The sequence below is a fragment of the Pogona vitticeps genome, chromosome 2, assembly GCF_051106095.1.
Source record: "Pogona vitticeps strain Pit_001003342236 chromosome 2, PviZW2.1, whole genome shotgun sequence".
Classification (NCBI taxonomy): Eukaryota; Metazoa; Chordata; class Lepidosauria; order Squamata; family Agamidae; genus Pogona; species Pogona vitticeps.
The window spans coordinates 25,845,000-25,858,707 of NC_135784.1; the positions used below are offsets into that span (position 1 = coordinate 25,845,000).

General features: G+C 42.0%; 1 protein-coding gene across 5 annotated transcripts in view; it reads right to left on the reverse strand.

Annotated features, from left to right (window-relative positions):
* LOC110070071 (uncharacterized) overlaps positions 1 to 13,708 on the reverse strand; it is a 31,866-nt gene that overhangs the window by 14,117 nt on the left and 4,041 nt on the right. For 4 of the 5 annotated variants that reach the window (XM_078388605.1, XM_072988831.2, XM_078388607.1 and 1 more), the window contains exons 5-6: positions 13,501 to 13,596; positions 28 to 11,132 (exon numbers count right to left, since the gene is read on the reverse strand). In XM_078388605.1, coding sequence (XP_078244731.1) covers positions 10,051 to 11,132; positions 13,501 to 13,596 — 1,178 coding nt within the window. In that variant the 3' untranslated portion in view covers positions 28 to 10,050. Of the gene's footprint in view, positions 1 to 27; positions 11,133 to 13,500; positions 13,597 to 13,708 lie in introns of those variants that run through there. The other variant, XM_078388608.1, reaches the window with a different exon arrangement.

The following is a 13,708-nucleotide window of genomic DNA, read 5'->3' on the forward strand; positions in this document are numbered from 1 at the left end:
GAAAAGAAATGGAGTCAGGAAAGCAAATTGCTTTATGTTAGGGGGAAATTCTTTATTGATTATTGGAATATACATTTAACAATTTATTATTAACCTTGAAAAATATCCTTAGTCCCAACAGGACCATTACAGAATGAGACATTACAGACTTTCCAGATCAGAAGCATTCCAATCTAATCATGAAGTAATCAGGTTGAATCATATATATATAGTTGATCCGTTCTATCTATCCAGTCAGATGACTCGGCATTTAACCACAGTGTACTGATTCTTAACATTTATTCAAGCTATTTTTCAGAAGGTCGTTCTGCCTTAAGCATCACTCACAACTGCCTGACTAAATAGCAGAGGAAGTTAAGATTTATTTTTTTTAGACTACATAGGCCCGGGTCCATTGCTCACACCGACAGTGGTCATGCTGGCTGGATAATTCTGGGAATTGCTGTCCACGGATGAAAATTTCCTAAGCTCTGCTAAATCAAAGAACAAAAGGTACAAATGGCAATGGTTTCCAAACCATTGGAAACTTGCTATATATGGCCCAGGGCCCCCATAGAAAGATGTGTTGTGTGTATTCCAAGGAGCGAAAAGAGAGCGTTGTGATCTTCCCACCAGGTGGGATCAAGATGAGTAAATACTGTGCTTGCACAGCACTGCAGTGCCTGTTTCTCTTGTGAGTAGGGCAAAGCCAAGGTGTGTCTATGCATGTATATGGGTGAGTTGGTGTGTTGTGTGCTGTCAAAATAGCACTGATGTATAAGTGATCTAGCTGGCTGGATACCTCTGTCAGTTAGGAATATGGGTGCAGAACCAGAGGTTGGGGGTCCAATGTGCTTCCCAAAAGACCCAGCCTGTATGGCCTTGAGCAAGCTCCACAGCCCTGGGGTGCCCCCAGAAGAAGGGAAGGGTAAAGGGTCCCCATTAGCTGGAACTGACTTGATGGCACACACTTATCATCTAATAGGGCTTTCAAGGGAAATGAAATACTTAAGGAGTGGTTTACCAACGCCACCTAGCCATCCCTACACGTTTCCATGACCCAAGTGGGGATCTAAACCTAGTCATCCTGAGTCGTAAACTATCAATCTACCGCATGCTGGCTATCAAAGCCAGTCAAGAGGGAATGCTAGAAAACAGAGAGTGGACCGCTCAATTGTTCTGGCTGAGGGACGCCTTTTCACTCATCAGGGTATGAAAGGTTATGTTGGGTGGCGGGGATCCTGGTAAGCACATGGCCGGCTTTGCATAAGCCCATCGCACAGTTGGCCAAATAGGATCAACACTACAACTTTAAGAGAGCCCAAAGAAAGAAAGAGACTTCAGTAGAGCAAGTTAGCGGGCCCCACCGCTGCTTCTAGTCCCCCCCCCCCAAGATGACTTTGGAGACTCCCAGTAACAAAGCAACAACTTGCAAACTTTCAATTTGTTCTGGACCTCTCTGCAGAAATATTTAAGTTTGTGTGAATTGTGAGAAAGTTACCATATTTTTCCATGTATAAGATGCGCCCATGTATAAGACATCCCCCACTTTTCTAACCCAAAAGTAAGAAATCTAAGTGGGACTTAGCAAGTGTAGGGGGAATGGGATCAAAGCCCTGCAGGATCACTTTGATCCCTGCGTTCCCTTCCACTTACGGTATTTTTGTTCTCTCCTCAGCTTACTTCTGTGTATAAGACGACCCTCAATTTTTATTCTAAAGATTTTAGACAAAAGTATAGTCTTATACATGGAAAAATACTCCTTTACAAACAGCAACTCCCAGAATTTCTCAAACTTCCAATAAAACACAAAAAAACAAAAAACAAACTTTCCCATGCCTGATAATAACTGTGTGCCATCAAGACAATACTGGCTCATGCAGATCCTTTCTAGAGAAAGTGCTCAGAAGTGGTTTACCCTTCCCTTCTTCTGAGGGTGTCCTGGGTCTGTGCAGCTTTCCCAAGGTCACCCAGGCTGGCTTTTCTCCTCGGAGACACAGTGAGGAATTGAATTCCCAACCTCCACTAAACCACTAAGCTCTCCAGCCATGCTTTGACTTACCTAGATGTATTTTAGAATTCATCAGTTCAATCTAATATTACATGATTAAAGAGTTATTTTTAAGTCTAATTTCTAACACTTATTTCTTTCAAGCACAACCTTCCTAAACATTCAAATATATGCATATTTTAGTAGCTCATTGATTTTTTGTCCTATACCAAACATTACTTTTTCCCAAAAGCATGCTCATCCAGTCAATGCCTTTGTCCAAAGTTCCAAGTTATAGTCAAAGTATTAGAAAAGATCCAGATTGGGACATACATTTCCGTAGGTCTACTCTAAATAGTTTGGATACCACCTAATATTGTGTAATTCAGTACAGGATGAAGTCATGTAAGCTCATTCCTATTCCGCTTGTTCAGTTTTCCTAGAGAAATAATAAATAGGAACACTTGAAAGGTAATTCTTTAAAAACAGTCATAATGATGCAAAATTAACGTAATTCATTTTGTCATCCAAAACAGTTATTCTCTCATACACAATCCTATGAAATTGGCATGTAAATTGCTATCTTTTCTATAAATCTGTTTTACAAACAATTCATCTTATTTGAAGCTGAAATCCTAAATATACTTATTGGAACATAAGCCCCCTGGATGCAGCAGGACATCCTTCTGAATGATCATGTATAGAATGTACTAGACTTAGGCTATTATATCAAAAAATGCTGCTTTTCAGGACACTACCCTACTGTAAGAAATATTTCATTTAAGACATGGTGGTGAAGGGACCTCAGAGATGACAAATTAATTAATTAACTGACACAAATCACTAATTATCATAGGACTTAATTTTCCAACTTTTCCCTTAGCTGGCTGAATGATTGAAGTACAGTAGGGCCCCTGTATCCATGGGGACCAGTTCCAAGCTCCCCCCACAGATGCTGAAAAATACACATTATAGCAAATGCTATATATTGCATGGTCTCTGGCTCCCTCTACCGACCAGTTCTGATAGAAATATCATAGGCATCCTTCAGTCTCGAGAGACATTTATCTAGCAAATGCTATACATAGCATGGTGTCTGGTTCCCTCTAGTGGCCTGTTCCAGTAATTTAATATTTAGAAATTTATATTTCTAGGATTAAAATTTTTATATACAGTATATATTTTCAGATCGTGGATAAGTGATTCAGGGATACTGATCCTGTGGATAAGGGGGTCTACTGTAATAATGTTAAGGAAAACAGTAACAGGACAATGGAATGTATTCATCCTCCATAATTCACCCGTCACTTCATCCTATATTGATCAACAAGATACTGTACACATCAAACCACCAACCATCAATAATGTGGACCTCCAAACAATCTATTAAGCCGATCTAGTTCGTATTAACATCAATTGTGTTTTTAGCACAGGACACAATTCTGTCCTGCCTATTGAAAACTGTTCGTAGCTTGAGTTCAGTGGAAACTGTACATGATCCAGATGCAAGCTCCAAGCTCTGTATTCAAGGTTTCCAGGTATCAGAACACTCTGGAGTGCTGTTGTAGCTCAACCTTCCTCAATTGGGTGCCCTTCCATGCTGGCTGGGAAATACATCTGGAGGGCAACAGGTTGAGGACTCAGGTGTACATAGGTCAGTGATCTGTCTTAGGGTATCTCACTCAGTGATCAATGATCCAATTCTGTATAAAAGAACTTCACATGTTAATGCATGTAAGGTACAAAATTTCTCAAATTTGCCTGGAACCCTAACCCTAACCCTAACCCTGGATCCCTTACAAAACTTTAAAATAATAGAAAATTTTGTGGTACTGAAGAGATGAACAAATATGCTATAATTTTTTGCAAACTACAGTCCGCTTTATCAGGGGCCATCTGCAGAGGAAATATAAATATTGTGGCCAGTGAAAAATTAATTTCAATAATGGCAGTGACAATCATATTATTAAGAGTGGCTATTTACAAAGCCTTTTGTTTCTGATCATGGGGTGTTCTTGGCAAAGATACTGGAGTGGCTTGCCAGTTCCTGCTCCGGGTGGATCACGTTTAGTCAGAACTCTCCACTATGACCTGTCCGTCTTGAGTGTCCTTGCACGGCATAGCCCATAGCTTCTCTGAATAACTCAAGCCCCTTTGCCACGACAAGGCAGCAATCCGTGAAATCAACCCTGAGTGCTCACTGGAAGGACAGATTCTGAAGCTGAGGCTCCAATACTTTGGCCATCTCATGAGAAGACAAGACTCCCCGGAAAAGACCCTGATGTTGGGAAAGTGTGAAGGCAAGAGGAGAAGGGGACGACAGAGGACGAGATGGTGTCACCGAAGCAACCAACATGAATTTGACCCAACTCCGGGAGGCAGTGGAAGACAGGAAGGCCTGGCGTGCTCTGCTCCATGGGGTCACGAAGAATCGGACACTACTTAACGACTAAACAACAACAAAATTCACAAAGCAGTTGCTGATAAAAAAAACAAAAACTGGTTGATCAAAGTGTGACAGCAGAACTATGATAAAGTCTTGTTTTAAAATTACATTGTGCATTAATCTGTTTACCCGTGGCTTAAATGACAGTGACCAGTAAAAACTGTTTTCTGAATGGCCACTAACAGCAATTATGTGATTATTGTTGTCTGTACTTAATATTACAAATGCTTTAATCGGTGATGGGGGCTTGATAGTTGCAACCCGCTGTCAAGTCTGGCTTAAGTCGCACTGGTGACTCAACTCAGACTAAATTTACATCTTTTAAAAAAGAATCAGATTTTACTACGTGCTCCTGCCATTGCTGCCACCTGGTGGGGGAGGGGGCAAATGACTCAAGACCCGACCTTGAGGCTTGGAACTTGAACCCAAAGCCTCAGACGCGGAGCATCAGACTCGGGATTCAGACTCAAAGATGTGCCAACATTCCTGCTTCTCATAAGAGCACACAGAATTTTCTACTACCACCAATTCTGAGATTTACAAACACACTCAACCCAATAGTTGCATACCTACGCACCTACAATTCTAGATAATGCTTCAGGCATCTGCCGAAGTGGACCGCAGGCTTCAAGGTGTCACAGAAGCTCAGGATCTTACTGGTATCCGTGTCTAACTGACAAGGTAGCCACAGAGGCTCAGCACTGACAGATAGCAATGGCAAGTTATACAGACCTTATACAAGCACCAACAGAATTCAGACTAACCTTGTGTTTTTGCTGTAACCATAGTCACCCTTCTGGAAATGATCAAAGGCTGTCAATGTTAAATAAACACTTGAATTGTATTACAAAACAGAAGCATTCCTCGTGGTTCGTTGACATTTTCCAACATTTTTGCTCAAGTCTTTTTAAAAGTTGCTCATCAAGGTTAACACATCGCTGTAACATCCTTTTTCACCTGGAAGGAGATCTTGGGTAGTTTAGTCACAACCAGGATAGGTCCACTGAATCAGTGGGGTTTGGTGAATCAGCTTCTCTGCAAGTTCCACTGATTCAGTGGGTATTCCAAGTGCAAATTACTATGCTAAGCGAAAATATTTCAGCCACTGAGTGCAGAAATGTAGAACACAATTTTCTTACACATCAGGGAACCTGGTGTTATTAAATTGTATGAGATTTGGAGGCTTTTCAAAGTTTTGACCCATTTGGAAAAAAAAGAACTGAAAGCTTTCCTAATTAATCTGTGCTGTAGCAAATGCAAAAGAGGAGAAATAATGAAGTATTAAATTACATATGTATTAGAACATCAAGCCAAATACTGCAGGATTCTAAATAAAAGTATAAATTAAGAGCACAAACATCACAAAAATCGAGAGACATGCCACAAATGGGTGTAAACATCTGTAAAATACAAAATAAACACAGAGAACATACAGGCCAAGGCAGTGGAAGAAAGTGGCATGAACAAGCAGTGGTACAGGTCACAGGAAGCGCTGGCAGAAAGAATTGCTGGATAGCTCTGTGGCGTGGCTGGGAGTTCAATTCCGCACTAGGCCTCATATGTTAGAATTTAGCAATTATACAAATGTAGAGCCAATGTAGTTTCTTATGTATAGCAAAGCCTAGTGCATAGTATCTCCCAGTGCATTATGGGATGTGGCCATTATTTTAAAGTATAGGGCTCACATAGCCATCCTACTCTTGCAGACAATATAATAAAACAATATAACGTTCCTTCCTGATCTCCTGAAAGGAAATAATATACAACTCAGAAAGACCAGGTGGTACCAAAGGAATACTGGCTATATCCTGAGGAAAGACTTAAAAAGAAGTATCAATTTAAATTAGCTTTTCCTTTGTTTCTTCAGACATTCCTTACACACGCTGTTGTGTATCACACATATTGGTAGTCTCTGCTGGCTACCAATAATAAAAATACTTTCCTAAATAATATAAAAGTATTTCATAATAAACAGTTTTCTAAAACTTCAATGTGGTTCCCCATAGCTTCTTAAGAGAAAAGTCTCCACAATGGCAAGTTTTTGCTCCTTCCTTCAGTCCATACAATTTATGCTTGTATCCCTCCCGTCTTTTAGGCTTGAATCCAAAGCTCCCTGATGGTCTATGTTTCCGCCTCACGATCCCTGATAGTCTAGATTAACATTTTCAGGTTCCCCTGATGGTCTTCCTTCCACGTGCTCTTCAGATTAAGGCCTGCTTCGCTTTAGTAAAATCAGTGTCTCCGCTGATGCTTACCACACCGTCTCCTAGTAACCTAAGTGTAGGATCTCTGCAGTGTGTCAGGCCTCAATGTCCATGTGTTTGGGCTGTGTCCTGAAAACAGAACATTTACATAGTTCCCCCCCCAATCATGATCTGTTGTTCTGATCTCTCCTCCATACCATTTTTCCTCTGCTCTATCTGTTACTATTTTGTTGCACCGTTATTATTATAACAACATCTTTGATGACTAGTGTTGTAAACTGCTTCAGGGTTTGGGCAACAGAAAAAGGTACAGAAATGTGAGCCCTAGTCTTGTTAATCTTCTTTTAGGGGCCTCTAGTTTCACTCTCCATCTGGAAGAACCAGAGCTGGAGACAAAATTAAAATAACAGCATAAATAGTACACCACAAGAGGCTTCTGGGAGGCCTATACAGTGGTGCCTCCCTTGCTAGACAGTTACCCCACATGACAGTTTTTTCGCTAGACATTGACTTTTTGAGATCGCTATAGCAATTCGCAAAACAGTAATTCCGATGGGGGAATTTCGCTGGAGAATGTTTGGTCCCTGCTTCGCAAACCGATTTTCGCTAGACGACGATTTTGACAGCTTCCTCCGCGCTCGCAAAACAGGTGTTTTCGGGACCTAAGCTTCGCAAGACAGCAATTTAAACAGCTGATCGGCGGTTCGCAAAGCGGCTTTCCTATGGCCAATTTTCGCTAGACAATGACGATTCTTCCCCATTGGAACGCATTAAACAGGTTTCAATGCATTCCAACGGGGAAATGCTTTTCGCTAGACAATGATTTCACTAAACAGCGATTTCAGTGGAATGGATTATCATTGTCTAGCAAGGCACCACTGTATGTCATTTCTGACACTACCTTTTTTACAAGGTCTGTGGGCCCATAGTGAGATGCAGGTTAAAGTACAGATATTCCCAGCTTTTCCACAACCTTTCCACTGACACCTCCAGCGAACCTCAAAGACACACCAGTGGTCTGAGGGCTACTGTTTGAAAATTTCTGCTTTTGTTTATGAGAAAGCATTGTGAACTGGCAGGCAGGCAGATGGATGGATGGATAGAAGGATGGATGTAAGCAGGGATACAAAATCACACAGACTATACCTAACACTGAAAAGAAAATGACTTAAGACTACCTATAACAGTACTAAGCTGAGGACCAAAGTTCCTTTCACTTCTATGCTGTTAAATTCAAACATCTTCCTTTAAGACATATGTCTAAGGCTACTTTAAACAGTACTGGAGCTTTTTGCAACGTCGCATGCTGCCTTTAGTAGCTGTGGCTGGGAGAGAGCTGAGTTTGCGTGACAGTCAATAGATCCAGTTGCTCCTTCCTCACCTCTGAATTCAAAGAAAGCCCTGCCTCTCTCTCCCTGTTCAGTGCTCTTTCCCTCTCTTTTCTGTACAGTATTGGAAGTTTTTTTTTGCAGAAGCAGTTAGCTTTGTCAATTTGCTGTTTGACCTGTTGATCTGTAAAGTTATGAAGCCTTTTTTGTTCTTTCTCCTACTAAGGTCTCAGAGTGAGTTATCGAGATGGTAAGTGCCAGTTCATGAGAAAAAAAGGGGTGGACAGCTCTGGTATTCTGCTCTGTAGATCCCTGTGCATCTGCCGCACAGCCAGAGGAATTAAACAAGAAATTCAAAACTCTGCCGCAAATAGGATTTTCTCTTCTTTTTGTTTTCTGAATTATTCCAAATACAGTGGGGTCTCGACTTACGAACTTAATCCGTATTGGAAGGCAGTTCTCAGGTCAAAAAGTTCGTAAGTCGAATCTTCATTTCCCATAGGAATGCATTGAAAACCATTTAATCCGTATCTGCTCTTTTCGTCCATAGAAACTAATGGGAAACTGCTATTCCACCTTCTGCCACTAGACGGGGATTTTTTTTCCTTTTTTCCTTTTAACCTAAGATGACTTAGCTTTAAAAAAAAGGAAAAAAAGAGTTTGTAACTCGAATCTAAGTTCGCAAGTTGAGTCCATATATTCCTATGAGAGCTGTTCGTAAGTCGAAGCATTCATATGTCGAGCCGTTCGTAAGTCGAGATCACACTGTAATTTAAAAGTTAAAGATGCATCATTGCCAATCAAGTGCTACTATTCCTGGCTGAAATAAACATAGGTGGTGCCTTTACACAGAGGTTTGACCCATCAGATGGATGGGCAACTCTTACCCATTAACTCCCAACCACCCATCCCAGCATTGCCAAATCCCATAGCATGCAGACAATCCACCCTTGCTCATCCCTCATACAGATGAGGAACCAACACTCCAGATAGCACTGTCTGAACAGTCCTTTTCTGTTCCAATGGCAATAAAATGCCCTACAGTTATTTAAGAATAATGAAGACTGATTCCCAGTGATGTGCTTGGGTCAGTGTAGACTTTAGACTTATTGGCTGGTAATACAAACGTCTTTCTCTTTCTTCAAAACATGACATGTCAACCTTTCTTTTCATTCTTTTGGACAGAGCTCTGGACTTCTGCCCCTAAACTTCCTTCTCTGATCATGTCACTGTTGTCTCCTTAGCTCCTTAACAACATCCGAAGGGATGTAGGCTTCACCACCTCTTATCTAAACAATACATAATTAAACTCGCCCAATGATTTCAGAATGGTACAAGAAGAAACATTAGAATGGGCAGAATGTATGTAAGGAAGCTTCATGGCGCCGTGGTTAAACTGCAGTACTGCAGCCCAAACTCTGCTCACGACCCGGAGTTCAATCCCAGGTAGCCTTGAATCCTCAAGGTTCACTCAGCCTTCCAAGGTCAGTAAATTGATTACCCAGCTTGGTTGTGGGGGCAATGTGTAGCTTGCACAATTAAACTATAAATTGTGCAGAGAGCGCTTTAAGCGCTATGGGGTAGTATATAAGCAAGACATTTTTGGAGCATTATGGTTGGGTTGGGACGGCCCACCCTCCAAACTGCATTCAACAGAAAATTCACAGTTCTAGCTGGCTCTGCATGGTTCAGCTTATGGCCACCCATGACGTTAAAAACCAATTTTTGGATTTCCACTTGTGCAACTGTTTCATTCATTTCTTATTTCCAAATATGATGTGTTAACAAATATACACACGGTTTGTTTGTTTTTTAAAGGCAGAGAAACCCTATAAACCCTGAAGCAAGGTAAGACAACGGAATCAGAGTTCGACTTGCTGGTTTTGTTGTGGTAAATCATGGCAAATCCGAACTTCCTCCTCAAGTGAGGTACGTCAACTATCTTCGAAACACTTATTTTTTTTCACCCTTAGTTAAATGCTCCTACTGTGGAGCATTTATGTCAGAAAGACCAGCTGACGTCAAGAAAGCATTCGCTTTCAAGATGAGATTTTATTCCACTCGAATTCTTCAGAATGTATTTCCCCATGTGTTGGCTACTTGCTACTGAATAAAATTTCCTTTTTCCATAATGCTTCTACCGCACTTGAGGCGTTCATAGGATTTCACCCTCAAGTGAACTCTGTGGTGTACCTGTAGGTGTGAGTGTCGACCAAAACACTTGCCACATTCTAAGCATTTATATGGTTTCTCCCCTGTATGAACTCTCTGGTGTTTCACAAGGTTCGAGAGCTGAGCAAAACATTTCCCACACTCTTGGCATTTGTAGGGTTTCTCTCCCGTGTGGACTCTTTGATGGCTCACAAGGGCCGAACGTTGAGCAAAACATTTCCCACACTCCTGACATTTATGAGGCTTTTCTCCTGTGTGGACTCTCTGATGATTCACGACATCTGAATGTATAGCAAAACATTTCCCACACTCCTGACATTTGTAGGGTCTCTCTCCAGTGTGGATTCTCCGGTGCTTCACAAGATCAGACTGCTGGGCAAAACATTTCTCACATTTAAAGCATTTGTAGGGTTTCTCTCCTGTATGGACTCGCTGGTGGTTGACGAGATTTGACTGGTGAGCAAAAAGTTTCCCACACTCCTGACATTTGTATGGTTTTTCTCCAGTGTGAACTCTCTGATGGTTCACCAGGACCGACTGGCGTGCAAAGCACTTTGCACATTCCAGGCATTTATATGGTTTTTCTCCTGTGTGCACTCTTTGGTGATTTATAAGGACTGAGTGACGGGCAAAACATTTCTCACACTCTGAACATTTGTAAGGCTTCTCCCCTGTGTGGACTCTTAAGTGCCTGACAAGTTGCGACCTCTGGGTAAAACATTTTACACACTCCAGACACTTGTAGGGTTTTTCTCCCGTGTGGATTCTGTGGTGATTCACAAGGACTGACTGGCGGGAAAAACATTTCCCACACTCAAGGCATTTGAAAGGCTTTTCTCCCGTGTGGACTCGCTGGTGTTTCACAAGCTCCGAATGATGGACAAAATATTTCGCGCACACCACACACTTGAAAGGTTTCTCCCCCACGTGAACAATTCGGTGTATGGCAAGATCTGACTTCTGAGCGAAGCACTTTCCACACTTGCGACATGCGTTCTTCTTCCTCAGAACACCTGCTCGGATTAAAGACAAAACAACAGGATTGACTCTTAACGATGATAGAAAGAATCGCATGTGAGATCAACACACATGGGCAACGTGCAGACAGTGGGTCCATTATATCCACTAGAGCCCCCCCAAGTGTCCAGAGCAGCCCCACATTTTGAGAAAAATGGGGGGGGCAACATCCTTTTGTGCCATCTGAGGGAGGCAATTTTGCCGTTTTGAGGCCCCTACAAAAAAGAGATTTGTTTGTTTGTTTGTCTACCAGTGGCACAAAGGGACTTCTCAGTTTTATAAATTGTTATACCAACATTTTGAGTTGGGGGTGCTCAGTTCCTCCAAGGTCCTGTGACAAACCTGCGTGACCCCCATGTGCAGAACCTCCACCCATCCCTGCAATCTCGTGGAGTCTTGGGAAATGGTTTAGGGCCTTGATACTTGGCGGAACGCCTACTTCCATCAAGATCTACCTGTGTCACTTGTGCGAGCCAAGAGGTGAGGCTGAGGAGCCTAACGCCGAGGGAGGCCCGGAAGGAAAAGACAAGAAATCGGGCCTTCTTGGTGGTGGCTCCTCGCCTCTGGAATAACCTTCATCCAGAGATTTGTGTGGCTCCCTCGCTGGGCATCTTTAAAAATCAGCTAAAAACATGGATGTTTCGGCAGGCCTTCCCCCCCAGTTAATTCCTGATGTCCCCGTTTTTTTCCTACCCCCCTATTGTTTGCTCCTATTTTGTTGACATGTTTTATTATGTAGAAACTGTTTTATATATATTTTCATTGTGTATTTTTATGTTGTAAGCCACCTAGAGTGGTCTTAACCGACTAGATAGGCGGGATAATAAATAAATAAATAAATAAATAAATAAACAAATAAATAAATAAATAAATAAATAAATAAATAAATAAATAAATAACTCTAGATTCAAACGCCCACTGACTCCTACCACGTTCTGGGTGACCCAGAGCCGGTCATTCTCTTTCTCAGCTCAATTTACCTCATGGAGCTTTTGTGGGAGTAAAATGAAGCATACAACCATGGAGGTTCTTGGAAGGAAAGCTGAGGTATAAATGGAGCAAACAAAGAAATAGACTGTCAAAGATCCTTGGGTCTCCTGCTGTGTGCCTATGCATTTATGGGCGCGCTTGAAATGAGGAATCATGGTACAGTTATGCAATTGCAATCCCTCCACCCGCTGACTGGATAGCTCAGTGAGTTAGGTCTCCAACTACAGAGTCATTTCTCCACTGGGCATCCGAGAAACGTCAGCCTGGGTGGCCTTGGGCCAGCTGCACAGTCCCAGGATGCCCACAGAAGAAAGGAAGGGTAAACCACTTCTGAATACCCTCTCCCGTGAAAACCCTGGAAAGGGTCGCCATAACTGAAGTGGCTTGCCTGCACATAATTATTATTAATCAATTCCACCACATTTGCCTTTTAGCAGTCATTCATTCAGAACTTCTACATGATGTTCTATGAAATAGGTTTTACAGTGCCTTTTCTACCATATTTAATTTCTTTCACTTATTACTGATGTTTTCTTTTGTTTTCATATGTTTTATAACTGGCCGGGATAAGAGTGGAGCCTTTCCAGAGTGGGATACACATCCATGGAGACAGTAAATAAATTTTGATTTCTTGATCTGATTCATTTGGGTGTTTACAGGAAAAAGAGGAGCAGTAGGTGTTAAGGACAAATGAAGTTGAATTTTGGACAGCTGTAACCCATGGGCACTGTTTTGATTAACAGTGGAGTGTCGCTCTGTAAGCCTGTGCAGCAGCCTCTTTAACGGCACAAAGGTCAGAGTTTAGGAGAAACGTCTGACCTTGAAACATGAACTGAAGAGAAACAGATGGGAAATGGCCTTCTAACAAAAAAAAAACCCTACAATACAACTGTGTGGCAACTGAGATCCATGGCTTGGAATGTACAGTGGTGCCTCGCTTAACAAGGAAATCGCTTGACAATTAGGTTTTTGGGATCGCAAAAGTGATCACAAAACGATGGTTTAAATGGGAAAAATCCGCTTCACGATGATCAGTTCCCTGCCTCGGGAACCGATTTTCACATTATGACAATCTAAAAACAGCTGATAGTCGGGTTTCAAAATGGCCACCGGGTGTACAAAATGGCTCCCCACTGTTTTCAGGATCCATTTTTCGCTATACAGGCACCCGAAAATGGCCGCCCCTATGGAGGATCTTCGCTGGATGGTGAGTTTTCAGCCCATTGGAATGTATTGAACGGGCTTCAATGCATTTCAATGGGCTTTTTTATTTTGCTCTACGATGTTTTCGCTCTACAGTGGGGCACCACTGTATTTGTGCCAGGAACAATTCCCCACAGAGCATCTACCTTGGGGTATATCCCAGTCTCTCACCTGGCCGTGTACCACTGAAGCTGAAAGGATCTGGCAACCATGGGTCTTCTCCTTGTTCGAGACACAAGATGAGGTTAGGCTTGGGGACTGGAAACCCTTGACGGAGAAATTAAAAAAAGGAGTCATCTTCCCTGGGGAAGCACAGGCCACGAGCTATACATGGCCATTTTTTCTAGCTTCATGATTCAAAAGAAACGAGTTTTATTTT